The sequence below is a fragment of the Leuciscus leuciscus genome, assembly GCF_965113295.1.
Source record: "Leuciscus leuciscus genome assembly, chromosome: 17".
NCBI classification, from domain to species: domain Eukaryota; kingdom Metazoa; phylum Chordata; class Actinopteri; order Cypriniformes; family Leuciscidae; genus Leuciscus; species Leuciscus leuciscus.
In genome coordinates, this window is record NC_138741.1 from 15,806,279 (window position 1) to 15,833,549 (window position 27,271).

Consider the following 27,271-nt stretch of genomic DNA (forward strand, 5'->3'; position numbering starts at 1 on the left):
TCTTGCCTGCCCGCATTTAGTAATTATATCTAATTTGCAAGGCGATTTCAAAGCCTCTCTTTCTAACCTTAACACCTCTACAGGTGACACCAAACCTACTGTTTTGCTTAGATAAGAGGCTGTAAGTGAACATAATAAGCAAAAAATGCCCACCTTTGTCTTTGATTCATCACTCCAGTTTGAGCATACAGTATATGATGAAGCTTAATGTTTATTTACTTTCAAAAACCTTTTACTTTTACAAATGTTCTTGATGCAATGTTTACACTATGCATGTATGTAGGCCTATCTACTGTATCTATCCATCCATAATTAAAATATGGTTGAAACAACCCTGTCGAGGAGTATTCACAAACACAGAAAAGAAAGGCTACACTTGCAGACATTACAGCCGCAAATCTTGAGCTTATGGGATTCTGTGGATCACTGGTGGTCTGTGTTAACCTTGTTTAATATTTGAAAGCAGAGAATATACTTGGATTGAAAGTTAAGCACAGCATACATACAGTGAATTAAAAGGTTAGACGATGACCTAAATTGACAATTTCGTGTTATACTGCTTTTTTATGGCACTGTCTTGAAATTAAACGAGGAATTGAATGTTTAAGGAAGGCATAGCATCCTTTCTTTGACAGGCTAGGCAGTGCCTTTATTTTGACACTTGTACCTAAATAAAGCAGCCACTGCAATGGAAGGGAATAATGCAAGTATTTACATGCACAGAAATAGCAATAATCATGATGAATGGATTCCAGATGCTAATTTTAATGTATGCAGCCGCGCTCCTCTACGACAGTACACAGATGCTCAGTTTTGCTATGCCGGCAGACGTAGTGACGCTCATTTGCATGCCGAACTGCTATCTTAATGTGGATATTTATTTTAATTCAATTTCTTACCCGCACATACCGCACGGGAGGCTTTTGTGGCAAAGTCACATTAACCTCTGGCTAGTTAATATTCATCTGGCGAAGTCCCCCATCACTTGATGAATATTCATGAGGTGGGCGAGGCTGTCCCCTCACTCCTCCTTCAGCTCTATGGCGCCCGCGCGGACATGTTTATTTCTGCAACGGGAGCGCACACGGCCATCATCATCATCCTCATCGTCATCGTCCTGCAGCTCGATCTGCGCGTGACAGTCGCTCAGCTCAATATGGCAAACAAGAGCGTTTTGATCGCCAAAGAGCGCTCACTGAAGGGCAGGGAGGAGAAAATGGTCGTGGCAGGTAAATTCTGTCTTTCGTGAAATTCGGCTGCCACGCAGCGGGTCATGTCACATGTGAAGGGACACTGATGTAAAAGCAGGTGGATGTGACACTCGTGCGTTTCTCATAGAATAAACTCTCATGTGGCACATTACATCCGGGACATCAGGCCAGTTGTATTAGACGACAACTTCCGCATTCAAACAAAAACCATAGTAACCTAAATTCCGAATAATGCCACAATTAAAGTTACTTCACAATAAATTAATATAAAATGTCCTTAATTCAGTGTAGTGTAGAATTATTCCATGTTCTGTCATTTTGTGTAATGTTAATATATTTTTTTCTGATGGAAGAGGTGGCAAGTTACCACATTTTTATTGTAATTTGGTAGCAAATATTTTGCTATATCCTTTTGGGTTTTGAAACTTGTATCTTTATTTTTTAATGTTTTATATTTTTTTATATACCCTAATAGAATTAATAAACTAAAATATAGGCTACTTCTTTACTTCTACACTTTTTTTTAATAATCGAGAGATAATTTGTCCTTCAATCTTATTTGATACTTCATTTTTTTAGATATAACTGTTATTTCATATAGCCTAATGTCTATATATATTTAAAGCTCCATACCATAAATGGGTAGACAAAACACCAAATTAACAGTAACATATGGTTTTTAAAGTTATTAGAATAACATTTAAACAGATCTCACTTCATTTTACATGACTTTCATCACATTATTGCCATCGTCTTATAAGATATTGTTGGGAAGTAAACCAAGTAAAATCTGCATACCACCAAAATCTATGTATCTATTTATTTATTTACAAGTATTTAGATTAACATAGAACGATTGACAGTAACTCAAAACTACTTCACTATTAGTATTAATAATGTAAAAAATTATTTTTTTCATTATTTAAAAAAAATGTTTAGGCAAAAGTGTGCCTAACTTCTTACCCGTTAAAGTTACCCGTTAGAATTAGAATCTATTGAAATTTAATATTATTAATGTCAATTTGTATTGAGGACATAAAAAATTGTAAATTGTAGAAATGACCCAGAAACAATAGCTGACCTGTAGTAAATAAAGTCAAAACTATGGTTACCATAGGAAAGATTAATAAGGCAAAAAAAAAAAAAACTAAATGTTTTTCTTTTTGTCAGCAAAAGCATAGTGACTAAAAACAGAATAATGAGAAAATGTCTCTTTTGGATATTTGATTGATTCTCAGTGACGTCAAACTCTCATTAGGCTGGGATGATTTGATGAGAAGCAGCATTAAAACGGTTCAGAAATAAACATTTAGTGTGCTAGTGAAGCCCACATTCACTTATTTTACATGTCTGATACTCTGCTACGGTTAGATGAAAGGGGTCATAAAAAATGCATCAGTTCTTGGCTTACTTGGCAGGACTGAGTTCTTGTCTTTTTAGAGTAAAACTCGGCACAGTTGACTAGTAGGCACTCTCTGCCCTTATTCCAAAAATGGTTGTGGAGTTCCTCACTGTAAACAATAAACGAAACTATATTACCACCAACAAACAATAAATCAGGTGACTGTGCCTTCAGATATAACCATGACAGTTTTGCTGGCCTGGTGCATCCTGGGAGTTCTGGTGCCCTAGCAGTGTCCAGGGGCCCATCTGTGCATTATGCGCATGAAAGCTCCGCCCCCGTCACGCGTTCCCGGCCCTTCTGTCGAAGCAGCTCGCTGTCACGGCATGGCGGAAGCTTCCGGGCCTCTGCATCCATGGGGGGTGGAACAGGGTTTTGGGGAGGATGATCAAACCTTACCTGCTGTTGCCATGCTGGCACAGCCTGAGAAAATTTACTGATGTCATCGCCACAGTCACGCCTCTCTATTTAAATGTCTTTATTAGCAGTGTATTTAAATGTGACGTCAAAATATGCATTTCATTTGATGTCATCAAATGAAATCTCTGAAAAAATCGTTTTTGGTGTTGTAGTATGTAATCACTTTACTAGCATTATGTGTGATTCAAATAGGCCTTATTATTCTTTTATTGTGTGTATATCCTCTGAAATAATGCGCATTCTACATCAGTGCCATTAAAGAGCAATTTCATGTGACCTTGGCGACGAAACAATTTCTGTAAAGAGTGTCTGGATGACTGCTATTGGTTTTCCATCACCCCCACATAGATAGAAGTATTAAGCACATGCTTTTTATCCAAAACAACATTGAATACACAAATAGGAGGCTCGGTCCGTCGTGAACAGGTTGTAGTTAAGAGCTTTGCTCAAGGGCACAGTGGTGAAAGGAGTAAAACTGAAATCAAAGTAGCTCTCCAGATCCTGAGCTTCCCCTTCCTGAGATTGAAACCGTAACCTTTGAGTTAGTGGCTGAGATTCCAAAACCTTAGTTTACAATACACTGACCTGTCAGTATAAATCATGAGCTTTCTGTCATTTTTTGAAAACCTCTAGATTAGACTATAAAGACTATATTATTGGGGTCTTCATGCTGAGTAAAGCTATCCGTTCATCTGTGAAGACTTTTATACAGGCATTACAATACTTCGATTTAGCATCATCAAGTCATTCAGAAAGTTGACATTTGTTTGCTTAGGTTCTGAAAATACTGTCTTCTACAACTGTATTATGTTAGCTTATGTTTTGTCTCGGGCATCAGAATGCTGGAGGTGTTCCACAGATTAAGTGCACTATCTTGCAAACTGTAGTGATGGGGGGTGGGGGTGGGGGGGGGGGGGGGGCATTCTTCACCATAGCAACCGGAAATGGTTGCTTGGATACAGGTTTGAATAGAAAGTATGGTATGAATGCATCAGCAGTCGCCTCCAGGGGACATACAGGCACTTGAACTTGTCGGTGACTCCGGTGTCTCAGCTGATTGAAGTTGACCCAGCATGAGGTGGTTATGTTGCGTTCCAACAGAAATGGTCTTGAATATGCCATGTTTAACAAGAACGTGAAGACCAGTTGGTTAAGACACTTTTAGACTGATATTGCTTTGATTTTTTCTTCAAATTCAGGGTCATAAACTCAGCAGGTAGGCCTCCACACACAATATAGACCTTTTCTCCACAGTATATTTGTTTATATAATCATACTTGAAGCAGGAGACATGTTTTACCATCAATAAAATTTGCTTGGACGTGGAATCAATCAATATTTCACCTTACTAGTTGCGTTTATAATAGGATTTAAGTGGGGTTACGAATAGTGAAATCTTTTCCAATTGTTTGAAAACCTACTGTCGATGCGATTGATTCTTTTGTGACTTTGAGTTGTCTGAATTTTGCAACCAAAATCTAATAATGTTTGCGTCATGTCTTGTATGTTAGTAACATTTGAGCGACTGCAAAGACCGAGGTGCAACAAAGTAAACATGGAGTCCTAGATCCAACACCAGTGATATGCATCCAGGCAATCACAATTCATCCATATGCCAATGTTACAGAGGACAAGTATTCCTTTCAAAAGCGTCGGCGGCACCGTTGACAACAGAAACGTGTTGTAATAGTCCAGATGAACATTAGGTCCTTGGGTCACGAGAAAGTTGTTGTGTGGAGGGATTGTGAAGGGTCATTCCAATGCCATGATGATGGATGGGCAGACTTTGCAGGAAACACATGCAATACCCTGAGAAATAGTGTTGCGATTCTGCGCGATTTCTGATATTTGACAAGGCTATTGCTATTTCTTCTGTTTGCCGGAACACAATTCACCCCAAATTAGGTCCTTTCTAATAAAAGTTTTGGAGAAGAAAGGTCCTTTTTCCAATCTTGCCGCTCCAATAAAAAAGTCCTCTTCTGATTCTTTTGTCAGCCTCACCCGCCTTCCTTTGCCTCACTTTCTTTTTTCCTCTTTTTTCCCTTTTGTTTTCGCTGTCCTTTTTTCGGCAGAGCGGTTGGTAAGGTGTTGTGGTGTTGGCGAAGGCGTCTTTTGGCACAGTCACGGGGCACTGTTAAAGGAGGCAGACTGGCACCTCCTGGAGCCATGCCAGAGCTCCTCGGGAGAAATACCCACTGCTGTGGTTGGTGTGTGAGTGTGTGAGAGAGAGATAGATAGAACAGGGAGAGAGAGAGAGAAAGGCATTATGGGAAGGTGAAGGGAGGAGGTTGGAGAATGGTAGAGAGAGAAAACACTAGGTTTGCGGTGCCAGAGCTTTTGTGGATGTTGGTTATGTTGGCGTGTTCTTGGCTAGGTTCACTTCATTCCAGTTTGTTTGTTACGTTATTTTTTTTCTTCACTGGATTGAGCGACTGTGTGTTCATCTGCTGCCAAAAGGAACGAAGGAATGAAAGACAAAAAAACGTGTAGCTCCTTATTTCCGCTGCTCTAATCTGTTGCGCATCCCTCGCTTTTATTCCTCTGCCCATTCCTGTCTTCATCACTCACTCTGAAATTCATTTATCTTCCAATTCTCACCTTTTTTTATTTGGAAAATGTTTTTTTTTTTCTTCTTTTCTTTTCAGATCCTCCCTCGCAGAAATTAGAAATGGCATAATTGTACGCTTGGCTGGCAGGTCAGTGCCAGGTGGTCTGTTCGAACATAGTGAGATTTGGCAAATGTGACTGTAGAGGTGTGTGATGCACAAGTCCTCACTTCGACAAGAAGAAAAGAAAGCTTTGCTTGTCAAGGTGACAAAACAGGCAGCTCTTTTTATCTTGATTTGGTAGCATGGCTTTTGCCTGCCTGTCTTTGTCTCTCAGTTGTTTTCTTGTCATCTCATTTCCTTGTATGTTAAACAGCGTTCTTTGTTGTTAAATATGCTCAGTGTGCAAAACAGGTTAAAGTTTAGCAAAAGAAACCAAACACACTTTGTGCTTTAATTCTGGCCTGCATGTCCTGTGGATGCAGTGCCAATGGATAATAGAATTCAGTATCAACTTGTCATCTAACAACTGGCAAGTTTATATGGGTTTATTTTATTTTGTAGTGGCAATGGTTTAATTAGCATACCCCCCCCCCCCCCCCCCCCCCAAACCGTTTCCCTCACTGCAGCAAATTTTATTGGTTAAAAGGGGTAGTTCACCCAAAATCTAAATTTCTGTCATCATTTACTCACTTTCAAATTGTTCTATACCTGTATTAGTTTATTTCTTCTGTTGGACACAAAATAAGATATTTTGAAGAATGCTGGTTACCAAAGAGTTGACGGAAGCCATTGACTGCCATAGTATTTTTTTCCCATACTATGGAAGTCAGTGGCTACCATCAACTGTGAGTAAATTATGACAGAATTTTCATTTTTGGGTGAACTATCTATGTAAGATTAGGGTGTAGGACGGGTATGGTTAGGGGTTAGTTGTTAGCGTAGTGTTGGCAATCAGCTGTGATTGACATGACCAGTGACATTTAGGATCAGCTGTGGAGTAGAGTTTGCGTTGAACTGGTTTGGGAAAAAGATCACACTGTTTAATTAGCATGCTGTGCTTAAGCTGTTATCTGCACGGGTAAACCCTCTAAGTGAGTGTTTTGCTACTTTAAAGTCCCTTTAAAGCACTGGTGTAACAGACAGCAATATATCTTTGGCTATTGCGTCACGTCTTACAGTCTGTTTTATTACTTGAGCATCTTGTCAAAAGTGTTTTTAAGACACCATGGCCCTGTTTCCACCTGATATTAAGATGTGTTTTCAGTGATCCACTGTCTTACTTGGATTACGTATAGTAAGAATATTAGTCCCATGTTATGTGGATTATGTCCGATCAGGAAAGGAAGCGAATAAAACGGAAAAGGAATCTGCGATTTTAAATGCAATCCATGCGTTTTAGCACAAAGCAGCGAAGTTTGAATTGCTTGGTGGGCTATCTTACACAACACGTCCCACAAGGATTGCGTATTAGTTAAGTAGGCTAAGAGTAGTCTTTTATTTAAAAGAGAACTAGCTCAAAACGTTTTAGACCCCGTTTACACTTGTCATCCATTGGAATCGGATCAATGAAAATACTGATAGCAGTCGTAAACAGGGCCTGTGTCAAAATGAAAAAGTCTGTTACATTCCATTGCACTACATCTAGCTGATTTTGAATGCAAAAACCTATAAATAAATAGCCTGATTGGGCTCAGAAAACCTCAATTAATTGTTTCAATGTTTAATTGTTTAAAAATGTAATTGTTCAGGGCTTCCGATTAGTTGACTAGTCATTCAGACAACCCACTTACTAGTAGATTTTGAGAATATATAGGTTTGTACCTCTATAGATTCTCAATTTTTAAATTTTCTGAACAAAATGTGAGATGTTATTATCCTTGCAAAATGTCATTGCTAGCTGGTTGCTTACTGCCCTAAATCAAAGGTACCCACCCCTAAGTCTCTATTATGTTCTGGTTTCTAGAAATGGCTTGGGTTCCTTCTTCAATGCACATTTTAAGGGTTTGCTTCACACATTTATGTCCGTCAGGAAAAAATCTGAAGTCTTAGAAAAGTAATAGCACACCTCTCCTTAGCAAGCCACAAAATTGAGGCATCATTCATGTCCGCAGCCAAAGTTTAATACTTAGAGTTTTTAGAGGCTAACTTTCATACCGAGCTTTTGCAATCAGTAATGGACAGATTTTCAGTATTCAGGTCATTATCATATATATAGTCTAAACTTTAGGAAGATTAAAGGGGGAATGGGGTGCATGTTGCCCTAAATGCACTATTGTGTGTGTTTGTTTGTGGGGCCATGACACATCTCTTCATCCATATGCTAATATTAGTGCGCTGTGTGTAAACCACTATCCTTTGCTGCCTGGAGATTTAGGTGGTAAATCACTTCAGTCTTCTTAGCTCTAATCCTCCCCACATCTGTGCCCCTTTTCTCTTCCTCTTTACTGCTCTAATTCCAGTATGGCACAGTTGGCCTCATCCATCCAACTCAGGAAACATTTTGTTTGTCCACCCTCTTTTTTTCTCCCTGTGGCCTAATCCACTGCAGGTCGTTCTGTAGGGCTTTCAGAGAGCTGGTGTTGTCTCCTTCCAATGCGTTCACGTCACTCATGGTTTGTGACCTTCTCTGGATGGTTTAGAGGGGTGTGTGTGTGTGTGTTGGGTGGGGGAGGTACAGCAGTGTAATCGGCTAAGTGTCTCCCACTGCAGAAACAGCAGCACTGATTCAGCTTAGCCTGAGCAGACCAGGCAAATCTGCAATAATCCTCACCACAGAAACCAGTCTGACAGTCCCACCATCTGGAACAGCGCCACCTTGTGCACACGTACACCCCATTGATAACACAACATTTATATTGCTGTGTTTCTCTCGCCTATGTTTCTGCAGTAAAGCACACCGCCATTGGGAACCCCACAGTGGAACCATTTCCTGACGGCATGGAGATGATCATGTTTGGTGAGTTTGGAGAAGATCATATTCCAGACATCCTTGGGTGCAATTAATACATTGCTTCTTAAAGTACCACTTGTGTCAGAGTGGTGGCTCATGGGAAGCCTGGGTTTGAGTCCAGGTTGGGTCATGTTCCTATCTAATTTCTCCCCCTCTCTCCTCTTGATTTCCTGAGCCAATAAAAATGTGGCTAAGAGCCACTTTAAATGAACAGAATCAATTGATACAGAACAGTAGTTCTGTTCCAAGACCTAGTAAGCTGCCTACATAGACAGCATCTAAGACAGCATTCTAACTGAAATGGAACCGTATACACTACTGTTCAAAGGAAATTCCTAAGTTATTACAATTTAAAACAACTGTTTTCTATTTTAATTTAAAATGTAAATTAAATTTAATAAAATGTAATTTATTCCAGTGATGGCTAAGCTAACTAAGTCTTCAGTGTCATGATCCTTCAGAAATCATTGTAATATGCTGATTTGGTGCTCAAGAAATATTTCTTATTATTATCAGTTAAAAACAGTTGGTGTTTAATATTTTTGTGGAAAAAATGTGATACATTTTTTCATAATTATTTGATAAATAGAAAGTTAATTAAAAGAACAGCATTTATTTGAAATGGAAATGTTTTGTTATATTTTAAGTGTCTTTGCTGTCACATCTGATCAATTTAATGCATTCTTGCTAAATAAAAGTATTATCTTATTCTTTCAAAATCTTAACTTTTGAACTGTAATGTAAGTGCTGTACATAGACCATTACTTTCTCAACGGTCACACACATGAATAATTGCTTTTCACACAAAGCATCTAAAGCTTGCAGTTGATTCCAGTTGAGATTGATGTTAGCATGGGACTATGCTAAAAGGTTATACTCTAATAAGCACAAAAATAAAATTAGATAAAAAAATTATATGAAAATAAAAATATTATAATATTAAAATGCCATTTTGAGGTTTTATCTATCATTTTTTGGGAGGTATCAACAGTGTCTGAATTTGACTTTTGTTTAATGTCAAACAGCTGTAGTTAGGAAGGCTTTGTAGTGGAACCAAAAAGACAATTTTGTCTCTTTTTAAGTCAATCCTATAATTATTTGGCATTTAATGTCTGTCCCATTTCTGTCCAGGTATGGGATGTTTTTGGGGAGCAGAGAGGCGCTTCTGGAGGATTCCTGGTGTGTTTTCTACACAAGTGGGCTATGCTGGGGGCTTCACACCTAACCCCACCTACCATGAGGTGTGTTCAGGTGAGTCTAACTGTTCGTTCCCATATCAAAGAGGTTTCCGAACCGTAAGGCCATCAGCAGCTTCATTGTACCTAAATTAATGCTTTGCTGCAGCCTTCACCAAAACATTCCCTTCATCTGCAGTGAACTACCCAGAGTGCACTGCTCTCTCCCAGATCCGCAGCCCTTCCCCCTTCCTCTGTATGACCTACTTGTAGCCAGACAGTTCAGAAGAGATGAAATGGAGGGAGGGATGCAGCTGTGATGTTGCAGTTTCTCAACTGGTCCCAGTGAGAAGGTTCTGACTGCAGCTCTGCAGAGGGTTGGCTTCACACACACATTCTCTTTTAAGTGTGTAGTTTGGAGAAGACCTGCAGATGTCAGAACTGTGTTGGGTGTTTGGGTTAATATGTAGACAGGCTGTGTTATTTGTAAGAGTAGCAAACACATATGCAGATACAGTTTTGCACAGTAAGTGCATGGTGTTTGAGTACCAGTCAAAAGTTCGGATTCATTTGACAGAATGGTTCTCATGATCTTAAAAACCTTTTGAAGGTTTATGCTTAAAAGCTTGAAATTATGGTTTTATTATTATTTATTATTTTATGAAATTATAAATGATCATTGTGCTTTTTTTGTGTGCCTAATATTGTTCTTGAATTAAAGTTTAAGACTTTGTGAGATCTGCTTTAGGACAGTTCATGAAGTTAATCGGTATCATAACCACAAGAAATACAATCAAATACACTTACTGTACCGTACTAAGTCAGTTAATGTTTAAAATGTTTTGAAAGAAGTCTCTTTTGTTCACCAAGACTGCATTTATTTTATCAAAAATAGTAATATTGAAATATGGAAGCCATGATTTTTTCAGGATTCTACTTTATTTGAAATATAAATATTTCTATACATTTCTTTACTGTCTCTTATGCTCAGTTTAAAGGGATAGTTCACCCAAAAATGAAAATTATCCCATGATTTACTCACCCTCAAGCCATCCTAGGTGGCAGAAGTGCAGAGGATAGAGCAAAACAAAACACCAGTCACGAATTAAAATTCTAAAACGAGAATTTTTAAAGAGAAATGTCGGAGGAGCTTGAGTTTGTTGCCCAACCCTGTTTGGTTGAACCGCGATAGGTGTCAAAGCTTGACGCTACACCTACATCCTACATCATACATCGTCAAGTGTTACGTTTTTAGCGTAAGTCGACTTGCGTAGGCCATCTGCCGGAAGCTTGTTATTTTAGTTGATAAAGTTTTAAATATGGATATTTTTCTTACACGAACACATCACTTTGCTTCAGAAAGCCTTTATTTACCCCCCAGAGCCGTGTGGAGCACTTTTATCATGAATGGATGCACTTTTATGGACTTAATAAATGGTCATTCACTGCCATTATAAAGCTTGGAAGAGGCAGTACATTTTTTTATATAACTCCGATTGTATTCGTCTGAAAGAAGAATGTCATATACACTTCGGGTGGCTTGAGGATGTGTAAATCATGGGCTAATTTTCATTATTGGGTGAACTATCCCTTTAATGCATCATTGCTAAATATTATTTTTTAAATGTTTTAATGTCTTTGTGAGATGAATGGTATTGTTTTTTTGTGAATATTTGTTCAGTGATTGTGTAATGTAGCTGAAAATAATTTTCTATATTTTTTTGCCTTTTAATGATATTTGATATGTCATTATTAATATACTTTTTTATTTTGTGAATTAAATGAGCACACCGAAGAATATTTAATCATTTCATTTTAAAGGTGACATATTATGCCCCCTTTCACAAGATGTAATATAAATCTATGGTGTCCCCAGAATGTGTCAGTGAAAATTTAGCTCAAAATTTTCTCAAAAAGCCAGATCATTTATTATAGCTTTTCATATTTGCCCCTTTTTGGGTGTGAGCAAATCAAATAGTGTTTGTGCTTGTCTGTGCAGCCAACGACAGAACAGTTTGCGTGCTTTGCTCGAACCTTTGCCATTGTGTTAGACCTGGTTACACTGTTGTCACTTGCGAATTATGCGAAAACCAAATGGCGGCACCGTGGGTGGAAACTTGCAGATTAAGGGGCGGTAATATTATAATAAGATCCCCTTCCTACGTCAGAAGGGGAGTGAAATCTGATTGGCTTATTTTTTGACATACTTGACGAGAAAAGCTTACTAAAACAAAGTTACGGGGTTGTCACTTTTCACGTTTTCTGGGTTGGTAGATGCACCGGGGACCCGATTATAGCACTTAAACATGGAAAAAGTCAGATTTTCATGGTATGTCCCCTTTAAAATGTTCTGTAAAAAAACTTAATAGACAATAAAAGAGTCATTAAAATACTTAAAGGGTTAGTTCACCCAAAAATGAAAATTCTGTCAGTAATTACTCACCCTCATGTTGTTCCAACCCCGTAAGACCTTCGTTCATCTTCGGAACACAAATTAAGATATTTTTGATTAAATCTGAGAGCTGGATCACTCCTCCATAGGCTTCTATGGCATTATAACTTGCTGGCCCAGAAAATGTATTAAAGACATCGTTAATATAGTCCAAGTGACTACAGTGGCTCAATCTTAAGTTTATAAAGCGACGAGAATACTTTTTGTGCGCAAAAACAAAACAAAACTTTTTGGACGTTTTTTCACGTAGTATAACTGCGCAGCGTTTCTGTGTTGTACGTCACACGCATCACACACATGACCAGCGTCGGCCAATACAGTGAGCCTACGTGTGACGTACAACACAGATGCGCTGCGCAGTTATACTACGTGAAAAAACGAGGCCCAGAGAGAAGGAAATGAATAGTGGAGTAAAGTCGTTATTTTTGTTTTGTTTTTGCGCACAAAAAGTATTCTCGTCGCTTTATAAACTTAAGATTGAGCCACTGTAGTCACTTGGACTATATTAACGATGTCTTTAATACATTTTCTGGTCCAGCAAGTTATAATGCCTTAGAAGCCTATGGAGGAGTGATCCAGCTCTCAGATTTAATCAGAAATATCTTAATTTTTAGATATATTAGGCGACCTTGAGTGTCCAGAAAGGCGCCAAATAAATAAAATGTATTATTAATATTATTATTATTATTAATTTGTGTGCTGATGATGAACGAAGGTCTTACGGGGTTGGAACAACATGAGGGTGAGTAATTACTGACAGAATTTTCATTTTTGGGTGAACTAACCCTTTAACATCCTTTTCTATAGCCATAATTTAATATAGACTGCAAAATCACTCAACAATTGCCCAGTTCTATTTGTGCGTTACTTCTTTTTCCTGCCATATCTTTAGGTCTAACGGGGCACACAGAAGTAGTGCGAGTGGTCTTCTCTCCTAAAGATGTCAGCTTAGAGAAACTTCTCAAAGTCTTCTGGGAGAGCCATGACCCCACTCAAGGTAAACAAACACACCTATTCCCTCACATCTACAAACATTCACTCACACAGATGTCCATAGAAAGACCCCTGGGTGTGAGATGCAGTGGTCCAAAAGCAAACGGCCTCATGAGGTTAAAACATGGCTGCATCTGTCTGTTCACAATGCCCTGTGCATGTGTGTCTGCTGGATGGTCAGGATGATCTTGCGGGAATTGGAACAGCCTCAGACTGGCTATGTTAATGTGTCTGAGACCAATTCAGCCATGAGAGGAAAAGAGACATTGTGCATGTGTGCATTAGTGCAAGCGTCACCTATTCCTCCAATCCACTGGAAACAGTCCCAATCCTGAACACACAGCTGATATTTGCAGTCTGTGTTGTCCTTCAGGTCTTCGTTTGAGAATAAATCAGCCTTGCTGAAATCCAGCGCTAAAGATGAGACCCCAAAACCCCAATATATAAATACGCAAAAATGAATTCACTCCATTCAGTTAATTAGTTGAGCAGAGAGACTTGGTGTGTATCTGATCCCAAACAGACACATAAATAGATTTAAATTTCATCTATCTATCTATCTATCTATCTATCTATCTGTAGCTTTCCTGTAGCTCAGTGGTAAGAGCATTGCGTTAACAACGCAAGGTTGTGGGTTCAATCCCAGGGGATTGCACATACCTATGTATAAATGTATAGGATAACGCAATGTAAGTCGCTTTGGATAAAAGCGTCTGCCAAATGCATAAATGTAAATGTAAATCTATCTATCTATCTATCTATCTATCTGTCTGTCTGATGTAACAGTGTGGCTGCAGTATGAAGCTGTTGTTTGGCTCTCTGTGTTCAGTCACCCTAAAACAGAGAGAGAAGAGAGGAAGAGACACTCCTCTGAAACATTCATAAAGCCTGACCCTGAGGACCTGAAGCGCACACACACAACTCTTCGGCTCTCCTTCATCGCTGCACTGTGGGACTACAGTCTCTGCTTGAATAGTTTATATGACGTCTGTGGTTCGTTCAGTCAGACCCTGTAATAACTTTTCTTGTTTGTATTTTTTCTTCATGGAAGGTACACAAATTCCATTTGGAGATCAGTAATGCATGCCTATATATCTGCCAGTTGAAGACGCCCCTAAAAGTCAGAGTGTGGTTTTAAGGACCATGGAGTGATTTTCTACTCTTTCATATGTCAAATCATCAGTTTGAGCTGACATGATTACCCTGTGTGTTCGGTTCTGTGCCAGCTCTCTAATTCACATCATGTTCTGAAGGTGTTTGAACTTTAAAAAGTCACTTGGAACACCGTCACCCTGTCAGCCAGAACGCCCCAGAAAGTAGAGCGTAGAAAATTACTCCTAGAAGCCAGGGTTAGTTGTCAGAAATGGCCTTCAAATGTGATTAAACATCTACCTTGCTCTGTTTTCCTTTACCTATGAGAATACAAGGGATGTACAGATACATATTTTCAAAATCGATTAGTCTGTGGGTTGTCCGAACATTTAAATGACTAGCTGGTCTTAAAGGGATAGTCCACCAAAAATTTTAATCTTTCATCATTTACTCACCATCATATTGTTTCAAACCTGTATAACTTTCTTGTGCAGAACACAAAATAATATATTTAAAAAGAACATTGAATAAGAATATTTATAATATCCAAACAACATTGAATCCTATTGACTTTGTCCACACTTTCATTGTGTGGAAGAAAAAAAATATATTATAGAAATGGATCAGATTTGGATGACAGACTTTTCATTTTTGGTTGCACTATCCCTTTATGGATGTCTTGTATAATTAGACTGGCTTAGGGAGATGTCTACCCAACCCGATCTGATGTGTTTCTTAGGGGGTGTTTGCATAAGATCCATTCTTGCGTTAGAAAACAGGTAGACAGAGCGCAACAGAATAAAACGCTGAGAAGAGGTCTCAAGGTGCGTTTTTTAAATTATTTTTTTAAAGCTAAACTGTTTTTAACTTGACACTGTGTCTTAAAAAGTTGTTGTATACATAGAGATACATAGCATTTTAGAAAAGAAGTTTAGACCGAAAAAGAGAACTTTCAGCCTTTTATTCCAATTCCAAATAACAATTAAAATAATTAAATTATATAATTCCAAAAGGGTTTAGACTTGTACACCAAGGAATATACATGACTTGTATAGTCATTTGTGATTAGAAGTTTTATAAAAAAAAATGTTTTACTCATGAATAGCAATTTCTACCCAATAAAAACTTTAAAGCTTGACATAAGTACAAAATGTATATTCATTATAAAAATTAACCATTACTTTTTAGGATTTTATACATTTTCGTGATTTTTTTCAATGTCCAGAAATCACACTTTAGAAATTCCCTCATATATCCCAAGTGATCCCTGGCCCCTTGGTTGAGAATCTAGATAGACTAGTCGACCATCGTGACCCATCGGCAATGAACGCATATATTCACAGTCATGTGAGAACATGTCTTCTGCTTGTATGAAACGTACTCACCTGGATTGACATTTAAATGTGCACTTTGTAAATATGAGCATCTTCTAAAGCAGAACTTGTCGCTGTGTCCCGTTTGGCATTTTTAGGCCGTGTTTCACGACCCTGCAGGAGTTTGGGTAGGGAAGCAGGATGAAGAGCATGGCCCATGTGCGTGACAGAAGCGTCAGATTGTGTTTTTTGGCGCAGGCCGCTGCACTGCAATTGGCTGTCTAGAATCGGGAACGTCTCTGTAGGCTGTTCATCCATGCATGCTTAACGCACACTCCATTTGTCCGTACCCGAACGCTCACATCAAATCAACTATGAATCTGTGCACGTGTGTGTGTGTGTGTTCGTCATTACTCTGAATCACGGGTAGACATCTATGTATAGTGTGAAACTGCAAATGTGTGAGGTTTCATAGGATACATACATGCACGATTGTTCCCGTTGTGCACGGAGACCTGTGTATTCAGCTGCTGTCTCACAGTTCAAAGGGTTCTGCTTTCAGCAGGATGATTTGGAATCGTCCAATCACGGCTGGGATAGCAACATCTACAGCCAATCAAACACTCCCAGCACGCTTCTCTTCGTACCCCCGTCTTATACCCAGCAACACTTGCTCTGGCAGAGTCTTTAGGTCATGGTATTGAAAACGTGTGGTGGCTTCCTTAAACCCTACGCTCATTTTCTAAAAATATAGGCTGTATTTCATGCCGTCATGCTACATCTCTGGCTGTGCTGACAAAGATAGTACAGGAAGCCGAGGGTGGGGAGAGGCGAGTCGGGATAATTGGGTTCCTGGATGGATTTGACGAACAGGAAATGACTGAAGCCAGTGTAACAATTCTATCGCCTGTGGCAAACCATAGAACGGAGAAGTGCAGTGCGAACACACACATGAGAGAAACGCGCACACGCACGCTTGATCGCCTCAGCAGTTTGTTACTTCCTTGTTTAAGAAAGACCCCCCCCCCCCTCCTTCACCCCCCCCCCCCCCCCCCCCATTCCCAGCGGACCCCAGGGCTCTCAGTCTGTCTACAGGATAACAACATCTTATCTTCTCTCTTCTCCTCTCCTCTCCTCTCCTCCCCCATCCCCAGCTCCTTCTCTCCTCCATCTTTCGCTCCCCCTCACCATCATCCCATCAGCATTTCCGCAGTGACTCCTCATTCTTACCCTCCGCTTTTATCTCTTAGTCACTTTCTTCGTTCCGCCATCCCGCGCTCCCTCGTTTCGCTAACAGTGAAAGGCAAGAGGGCGGGTTTCTCTGCTTCTTTGTCCTCGTTTTTCTGTCTTACCACTTTCATCTTTTATCGTGTCATGTTTTTTTTTCTTGATTTGCAGTATTTATGTGGCTGCTGCGTCAGAGAGATGCGTTAATGCACGCTTCAAGGGGTAGAGACAAGATGGCTGATGCAGGCGCTCAAATGTAAAGGCTGAGCTACAATCTTTCAGGCCTGTAAACGTTAAATCTTATTTTCCACCTGCCTTTAGTGTGTAACCTGTGATTGACACGTTTGCTATGTATATTGAACCTTGAAGAGCAAAACATCAATACACAAGCTAATTATGTGCCGAAACTGTTTGGATCTACATAATCCCTCAGCAACACTCTTGATTTGTCGTGGAAAACGAAGGTTATTGGGTTCACGAACACCATTTTGTGCACAAGCCACCAAATGGGACGAAAAGAAAAGGCCCCCCCCCCCCCCCTCTCTTCTTTTTGGGGTTCAGTCTGCAACGGGCACGTGCCTCTCGGGGGGTGACCTCGACCCCTGCCTCTCCCCGACGAGGGGGGCTCATTACAGTTTGTCAATCAACTATAGGGGGGAGGGGCTGACAGAGGTCATTTATGGAGAGTAGACGAGAAACGGTTGAAGAGATGCTTCTTCTGTTGGATGGGGAAAAAAAGGCTAGTATTTGCTGGAAGAAAACATTGTTTTCTTTAAATAAAGAAGCTGAGCTTATTTTTCAGGCATTTTGGACCGATTTGGATGGGTTTTATTTTTGTTTTTGTTTTTTTGAAGGTGCTTGCAGTAAAAATCTATTTGTTAAAAATAAATGCCTTTTACAAATAAAAACTTTCTATTCATCAAAAAGCACCAAATCAGCATATTGTGATATTTGAAGGATCATGTGACAGTGACTGAAGACTGGAGTATTGACTGCTGAACATTCAGCTTTGTCTGTACAGGAATTAATAAAAATGTAAACCTATTAATTGAAAACGGTTATTTAAAATTTTTATATTTCATGGTTTTGCTGGAGGAGTTTTTTTTTTTTTTTATCAAATAATGGCAGCCTTAGTGAACATAAGAGACTTTTTTCAAATACATTAAATACATTTTTCTGAAATGCGGGTCACCTCGTATGGGCTGACATATTGAGACAAAAACAACTCACTTTATATCTGTAACCCACCTGCTTTTGGCCACTTTTACTCATGAAATTATGAATTTCTATTACATTATCACTGCAAGTATTTAATAGTTCCACACAGCTAGTCTAAAGATGACGGCCAGCATAACATACATAAACAAAAATGACTAAAGGCACCTTTAAAACCGTAGCATTGCTATTTTATTTTACAGGCTATTTGCCTTTAAAATTATGGCGAAAGGAATGTGTAGGGAGAGAGAAAAGGATTGAGATCAGAATATGACAGCCTAGATTCAAACCTGCATTTCTGTGAGCACAATGGCTCTCAGTGTCATGAGCATGTGCACTACCCACTGTGCCATGGCCTCCACACTTCAGTTTAGGTTTTAATTTTTCATCATTAGGCCTTGAATACCAAAAGCAACAATTTATGTTTTCCACAGAGTATTTTACAGTTATGGATCTAGTGTTTAATTTATAGATTATTCTTTTCTGGAAGAAAAATGAGAGCAAGAGAGCATTATTTGTGGTGTATAATTGATAAAAAAAAAATGTTTTCATCAGTCAAATACTAGCGGCTACATGTTAAAAATAACAAACACACATGTATTAACAAACCATATTACATTTACTACACATTTTAAACATGTATTTTTATTCGCAAAGGGAATTTGTGTGTGTGTGAGAGAACAAGGTTGTGTGTGTGTTACATAAGAGGTGTAAAAATAGACCCGGCTCTGCACCATTCCTCTTAGTTGGCTGCTCTCGCACGCACACTGCTTCACCGTACCCACAGGGCACACACAACAGTGCTCTGAACAACCCCTCACACACATACACACTCACATATAAGCCTGCATCATACAAGCTCAAATGCACAAACATACTCTCCCCAAAACCCTGCTAAAGCATCACACGTGCACCTTCACAAACACATATGGACATTTTCCATCAGCTTAGAAAACAAACACACAATAGCCAAACTGTTTGTGTGTCTTCTTGTTGGCTTACATTTGAGCCTCCTCAGTGGTTAGAATAAGTTGTTTTATCCGCAGACACTGAGAGGCACTTCGGTCGCGAAAAGCGTAAAGCAATAAACCCATCCGACTGAGATTCTGAGCCATCAGTATGACACGTGTTTGACATTTTATATGACAGTGAAAATTTTGCTTTTGAAAGACGTGGAGATATCTCTGGAGTCATTCCACGGGCTTTATAATCCAGCTACACTGCTGATGTTCACCATATCAATATAAAGAGAAATAAAAAATCTGTGATTATTTACTCACCTTCTTCTTGTTTCAAACCACCATGTTATTTTTTTCCACGCAACAAGATTCACCATAAAAGTGATCCATGTCATTTGTGTTCTTCTGATTACGGATAAATGGCCAATTTCTAAATTCTCTACTGCTTTGAAAAGTTAAATCAGTCATTTTAAATCAGTCGCTACAAGTGAATTTGGACATCACAGCATTATAATGCACAGCATGAAAAGTTTTTTTGTTTTGAGATTTGCTGAAGACTATATTTAACTGCATTATTAAATTATACTGTTTTATAAAGTAATATAATTCATTATCATCAACCAATACTGAAATTGAAAAATCTTGAAAAAATGTAATCATAAAAAAATAGAGGCTGATAATTGATTTGGTATTTAAGGATTATATTTTGAATACTTAAATAAAGCTATTGGCCATGAACTCAAGTTAACTGTCATTTTATGGAAAAGATCTATGTGAAGATTCTTTTTAAAATTATAGTTTATGATAAGAGTTGATGGGAATGATATCATTTTTGGGGTGAACAATCCCTTTAAAATTCTGTCATAATTTTCTCACCCTCATGTTGTTCCAAACTTGAATGACTTTTTTCTTTGGAACACAAAATTTTATATTTTTTTAAGATATAAATACAGTTGCAATTGAAATTATTCCCCCATTGCAAATTAGGTTTATTGGCAAAATTTACAGACTTTCAGCTATTTGCAACGAACTAATCAAACAAAAGTAATTGGAATAGCTCAACACACCAAATGTGTCAAGGGGTTTCCCTAAATTCAACTGAAAATGCAACTTTTAATGACTTCTGCAGTCTCAAAACTATTCAACCCCCTGAATAGAATCCCTCACCACAGAACAAATCTGCAAAACATCAAGGGCTTAATTTGTTGCACCAGGTGTTCTTGAGCTAGAACACATGAAATATCTGAACTGGCTGGGTTTGTTGAGTGTGAAGCATAGTTTGCAAGTTCAAAGTTGAAGGAATAGTGGTTACACTACCTGGACAGGGCAGAAAAAGGAAGCTATCAACGGCCATGGCCAGATTCTGAGAAGTTAGGTTCAGAAAAACCCTCGGGTGACTGCAAAAAACCTGCAGCAAGACTTGATGGCAACAGACACTGAGGTTTCAGCTGCACAGTAAGACGCTTACTAAACGCATGCCAGAACTCCAAGACGTACACCACTACTGACCCAAAAACACAGGAAAAGTTGGCTCCAATTTGCTCAAAATCATATAAATACGCCACAGACGTTTTGGGATTCTGTTCTGTGGTGCGATGAAACAAAACTGGAACTTTTCGGCCCTATAGATCAGCGTTATGTCCGGAGGAAGAAGAATGAAGCATATGCTCAAATAAACACTCTGTATACAGTTAAGCATGGTTGTGCTCGTGCTGCTCTGGGGCTGCTTTGCATCCTCTGTCACTGGAAACCTGCAGCAAGATGGATTAATTTAAGTATCAGGAAATCCTAGAAGAAAATCATCATGCCGTCAGTGAGGAAGCTGAAGCTTGGGCGTCATTGGACCTTCCAACAGGACAATGATCCCAAGCATAACTCAAATTCCACCAAGGCTCGGTTGCAGAAGAAGTCCTGGAAGATTCTACAGTGGCCATCAAAGTCACCTGACTTGAACCCCAAAGAAAATCTCTGGTGGGATTTGAAGGCGGTTGCAACACGCAAAACCACAAATTTTATTGAACTGGAGGCCATTGCTCATGAGGAATGGGCTAAGATTCCTCAGAAACGCTACCAAAAGCTGGTGTCTGGTTATACCTGTCGTTTACATCAGGTCATAACTGCAAAATGGTGTTCTACTAAGTGCTAAAGATGCTTGCCATGAAGGGGTTGAATAGTTTTGAGACTGCAGAAGTCAGTAAAAGTTGCTTTTTCAGTTGAATTTGGGGGAAACCACTTGAAACATTTGTTGTGTTGAGCTATTTCAATAACTTTTGTTTGATTTGTTCATTGCAAACAACTGAAAGTCTGTACATTTTGCCAATAAACCTAATTTTCAATGGGGGTTGAATAATTTTATATATATATATATATATATATATAGTTAACCAAACAGGTTTGGTAACCATTGACATCTGTTCTGTTGTATGGAACAACATGAAGGTGAATAAACAATGACACATCTGTGTTTCTTACTTGTAACTTGCGAACTAATGTCCTCAAGCCCTTTTCATCTTTTCCTTTTCATCCACCCTTCCAAATCTTTTATTTTTTCCCCCCTCCTTCATCGTCATCCCACCAGGAGAAGCCACATAAGTGCTGATATTTGAAATGTCTGGATTGGTCAAAGCATCCTTAGAGGATTGGTCTCTGTCAGGGTGTGTGTGTGTGTGTGTGTGTGTGTGTGTGTGTGTGTGTGTGTGTGTGTGTGTGTGTGTGTGTGTGTGTGTGTGTGTGTGTGTGTGTGTGTGTGTGTGTGTGTGTGTGTGTGTGTGTGTGTGTGTGTGTGTGCACGCTTTCACGTGCATGTACAGCTTATTCACTCACTAGTACACATAGTAAATCTTTCCTTTCTTCCCTCCTTCTAAATCAAAGGGTGAAGCTTCTTGACCTCTGCATTAACAGAAATAGTTTTCCTGCGGGAGAGCCGTGTTATGGGGAGAGAGAGAGACTGCGTGTGACATTTATGGAGTCAGCTTCTTCCCAGCTCTCCGCTCTCACCCTGTTTGTGCGCTGACAACACATTTGCAGCGGTCTCCACTCACGGTTCATGTGCGGTGTGTGTGTGTGTGTGTGTGTGTGTGTGTGTTGAGAGGAGAGATTCTGTATATTATTCAGCTTGAACAGGGAGGATCATCAATAATAACTAAGCGCTGTGATGGAGGCTGTAAAAAGAAGTGCTCCACTGTCTCGGGTGGAGTACATTGAGTGCTCGCTGTTTCCTTTTTGTTTTTAACTCTTTTTTTTACTCATGTGAGAAGAGAGAGATTTTTAAAAATGGTTTTGATATACAGTGGCCCTAAAAAGTATGTGGGCACTTAAAAATGTCTGAATGCCATTTCATTAAAAACAACATTTCCGGTTTCCACTAAAATACTAAACAACAGAGCTGTTTTCAACATAATAATGTTTCTTGAGCAACAAATCAGCTTGTTCGAATAATTTCTGAGGGATCATTTGACACTGAAGACAGTAGTAATGATACTGATATTTCAGTTTTGATCACAGGAATAAATTACATTTTAAAATATATCATCATAGAACACAGCTATTGTAAATTGTAATAATATTTCCCAATATTATTACTTGTATTGTGTTTTTGAAAAAGCTAAATGCAGCCTTTGTGAGGATAAGAGACTTCTTTCAAAAACATAAAAAAAATCTTACCAACCCCAGACTTTTGAACGGTATGGAATACTATTCAAAATGCAGACTAAAGGTATGTGGTCTCTGGTTGTCAAACGTTAGTTTATTATTTCCACAGTTAATTCTGTGTGCACCTATGTTAACTTGTAGGTAACTGACTTTGTAGATGTTTAAAAGACATTGCAAAAATGTCCCAGAAAAATCAGATTGTAAATGTTTGATTTGATATTGTGGTCTGTGCAGTGGTATTCAGACATTTGTAAGTGTTAATTAAGTGTGCAAATACTTCTTTCTAGAAACATTTTCTATAATTTGGCTGTGTGATGTGTTTGGCGGCTGTGATGACACACAGGCCTCAGGGTCACAAGGAAGGTCAGTGACTGTCACTTTGGCTTTGTAGGATCAGCCAATCAGAACGCAGTGTTTTGGCCTTTGAAGAGAGAGAGAGAAGGAACCACACGGTAGAGAGCGCACAGCAAGATGGCCGACATCCAGTTCTACGGAAAGATGGATGAGAGACAATATATTCACTGTGGAGGTTAAATGACAGGAATGTACTGAAACACAAATAGCTTTCCATATATTAACAAGGGGCAAATGATTCCAAGACTGCTATATTTTAAAAATGTTTAACTTTTTCTTTCAGTAACATCACAGTAGAATCGAATGTTGCTTGCTAATGTTAGAAACATCATTAAAAATATTGACATATCCAGTGTGTCTGACATGACTGCAAATTCTTGAGGTGTGAGATTTTAAATGGGTCTAAAGCATGTATATGTGTGTGTATTTTTTAGGAATGGCACAGGGGAATGACCATGGCACACAGTACCGTTCTGCCATCTACACCTACAGCCCAGAACAGCAAGAGCTGGCCATGATGAGCAAGCATATGTACCAGGAGGTGCAGTATCTCCAAACACACACAAACTTTACATTGAATTCTGTTGCTTTTATAATGAGTTAATGATATTTAATAACCCCTAACACTAGCCACTTCAAACCATTCATTACGATTCTGTTATTTATTACTATTTACTATGATTATTAAGATATTACTTAGCTAAAATAAGGACATATCATAGACTTTTATTGTTTTTATACAAAGTTAAATATATTTGCTGTACAAAAAGCCCTACAAGATAACTTTTTGCATTTTTATATATTTTTATTTCATAATTATTTTTACATTTGAGAATGTCCCCAAAGGGAGATTTCTTTTTTTATCAGATTTTGCTAACTTTAGGGGACAGTTTTGTACATACAGTGCTCATTCATGTAATTTTTCTAAATGATGTATTAGAGGGGGCATTCATGAGAAATTAAGTACATTATCGTTCAAAACATTGGTGGCCAGTAAGATTTATTTTTCTATTTTTGAATGTACTTAATTTTTGTATCAAGCAAGGATGGATTAAACTGTTCAGAAGTGACAGTTAAGACTTACAAATGATCTATATTTCGAATAAATGCAATGCAGTTCTTTTGAACTTTGTATTCATCAAAGAATCCTGAAAAAAAGTGTGTCATGATTTCCACAAAAATATTAAGCAGCATACCTGTTTTCAACAATGATAATAAGAAATGTATCTTGAGCAGCAAATCGGCACATTTAAATGATTTCTGAAGGATCATGTGACACTGAAGACTGGAGTAATGATGCTGAAATTCAGCTTTGTCATCACAGGAATGAATTACATTATAAAATATATTAAAATAGAAAAGTTATTTTAAATTATAATTATATTTCACAATAAAAAAAAATTTATTGTAGTTTTACTGTATTTTTGATCAAATAAATGCAGCCTTGGTGAGAAATGTAAAAAATAAATAAATAAAAATACCAACCCCAAACAGTAATTTATTAAATAACTGCATTATTAAATTTAGTGTAGAAAATATAACCACAGATTTAGCCAATGATTTGCTTTTTCTTTCCCATCACGTCTCCAGAAGCGCTTCTGTCCTCTCTTTTCGATTCTTTGCCTCTCTCAAACTGTCCACTGTCAAACACTGACCGCCCACACCTGTCAGAAAGATGTGTTTGTGAATGCTCATGAACGCTGCTCATCTGATTGTCTGGACTGTTAGCCCTGTCGAACTAGCGTGATGATGCTTTGTTTTGTGAGATGCAGGAGCTTGGGTAAACATCACCGTGGTGCGCTTTTCTCCTCATGTCATCTGTCTTGCTTCTTGGGCTCAGATGTGATTTGGGTGAGAGGGGAATGAGGCGGTGGCAGGGAGGTTGGGTGACCCCTCTTGGCCTTGGCCTTGTGTGCATCAGGGGTGAAAGGTCAGGCTTGCGGGAGGCAGCTGTGGTTAAAGGGACGCAATTAGATTAGGGGACGAAACGGACATGCTGTTGATGGCCCTAGTGACCCCACAAGCTCAAATGAACACACACAGATGTAGTGAGGACGAGGGGGTGCACCCCACAAACTGCATGTCAGCAGGGGTTAAAATTGACCAACTAAATTGTATGTGGATTAAAGTGTTTATATTTATAATGCTTTAAAGTGTTCTTGCTAAATAAAGAAAGGAGAAAACATGGATGAATTGGACAGACATGCAGTTATTATATATATATACACATACATACATACATACATACACACACACATATATATATATATATATATATATATATATATAAGAAGTCTCATGCTCACCAAGGCTGCATGTATTTGATCAAAAAAGTCTAAATGTTTGATCAAAAGTTTTTGGAAAAATATATACAGGAAAAAAGTTATAGTTTATTAATAGTTTATTCCTGTGATGGCAAAGCTGAATTTTCAGCCGTCATTACTCGCAGTCAGTGTTACATAATGTGCTAAGGATGCTGATTAGGTGCTCAAGAGACATTTCTTATTATTATTAATGGAGAAAACAGTTGTGCTGCTTAATATTTTTTATAACTTATTTCAGGATTCTTTGATTAGAAAGTTCAAAAGAACAGCATTTATTTGAAACAGAAATATTATTTTATTATTAAATTTCACTCCTTGATTAAAAAAAAAAAAAAAAAAAAGTTGCCTAAATAATGATCGATATATGATTATATACGAGAACTGGTGTTGTCTGTGTAAATATTACAAATTACAAATCAATTATTCTAGAAATTCTATATGGCATGTGAAGTTGTTGGTGATATGACCTGAAACCTATAGGCCTTTTTAATGGAGCGAATGGCTCCGGATTGCATGAAATCTATTTTAAATATGTTTATTAAAAGTGCGACACATCTCCTAGACTTTATAGCTTTTCCCTGCAGTCGATGCTTGTGCTTCTCTCCTGATCCTTCTCTCTCTGAGGGCAGAGCAAATCTGAAGTGGTTTCGAAGAGCAGCTTGGTTACATAAGCAGCAGCAGTGATGAGATTAGACATGTTAGCCCAGAGTCTTGTTAAAATATTGAGGAATGTGCGTGCGTGTTTGCGTCCGTCATACTATGGAAAAGCACAACTGATTGTCTCGCAGTGGAGAGTGAGAATTTTGAAGAGGGACAGTGAAATGAAAGACAGACGTGATGAATGTGAAGAGATTGATGAGGCCTTTTTGAGGACTCTTCCATAAGGTCAAACTCAGGTGATGAATCCGACATCACATGCAGACGGGAAATGAATTATTAGCACCCGTCGAGAGTTGCACTCCATCAGAGTCTCTCAAAACTCTGCCATCAGTGAGGGCAGTCAGGGAGAAGGAAAAGCAGGAGTGGGAGAGGAAGAAACGCTCTTTTAAATGCTGTGAATGAGGACGGGAGGGGTGCTGTAATAAAATGTAGGAATTTGCAGAACATCAAAGAGTTTTTATTCAGGAGTGAAAGAGAGCGAGACGCAGGAAGAGAGAGTGGAGGTACAATTCTGCTGCAGTGAAAGCACTTTCTCAGAGGAGTTATTTTGGGGATTTGAATTGAAGTTTATGAATTTTCTTTGTTTATCTGCTTGTGTTATGCTGCAGACATCAACATTTCATTTATTTATTTATTTATCATGGATATGTTCTTTTCATTGCCCATATCAAATAATGTGGAGAGCTGAGTTTTTTTTAAAGAAAAAGGCAATGCACAAATGGGATAAAAAAATCATTTTAAAGTCAAAATTTACATTATTTATATTTTTCGTCTTTTGTGCAATCTAATGCTATTGTTATTCCCACTTCAAAATGTTATCATATTTTTTTTATTTATTATAAAAAATTTTTTTTGTAAAATGTAAGATTTTTATGTAAAAAGCTTTTTTATTAAATCAATAGACCGTATTGATGTAGCACCCATTTAATTCATTATTATTTTCTTTAGTCACATTTTTGTTTGTTCCCTTTATAATGTAAAATTTTATGTAAAATTCTTTTTAGCTGACATTAACCGATTAAATTCACAATTTAATCAATTTCCGTTTTTCTTTTCTTTCCGGGTGGAATATCCTTCTATTGTGAAATACGTCAGTTTATGGAAACCAAATGCGTTTTGAACGGTGTTTGGTTCTGACTTTAAGAATAAAGGAAAACGATTTAATTATCATTTCAACCATGTTAGCTGATTTCGAGAATGAAAAGAACCATGTAATAATCATAAATGTAGTAGTAATTGGCCTAAATAGACAAGTTTTTCTTCCAAAATGCTAATCGCTAGTGATGCCTAGCTCAGGTTCCCAAAAGCGCTCTATCTAAAAACA

General features: G+C 38.3%; 1 protein-coding gene across 3 annotated transcripts in view; it reads left to right on the forward strand.

Annotated features, from left to right (window-relative positions):
• The first annotated feature begins 1,022 nt into the window (after positions 1-1,022).
• Positions 1,023-27,271, forward strand: part of msrab (methionine sulfoxide reductase Ab) — a 30,505-nt gene continuing 4,256 nt past the window's right edge. Inside the window, exons 1-5 of one of the 3 annotated variants that reach the window (XM_082142540.1) lie at positions 1,023-1,229; positions 8,470-8,538; positions 9,664-9,783; positions 13,052-13,156; positions 23,398-23,504. In XM_082142540.1, coding sequence (XP_081998666.1) covers positions 1,058-1,229; positions 8,470-8,538; positions 9,664-9,783; positions 13,052-13,156; positions 23,398-23,504 — 573 coding nt within the window. In that variant the 5' untranslated portion in view covers positions 1,023-1,057. Of the gene's footprint in view, positions 1,230-8,469; positions 8,539-9,663; positions 9,784-13,051; positions 13,157-13,938; positions 15,330-23,397; positions 23,505-27,271 lie in introns of those variants that run through there. The other 2 variants (XM_082142541.1, XM_082142542.1) reach the window with 2 other exon arrangements.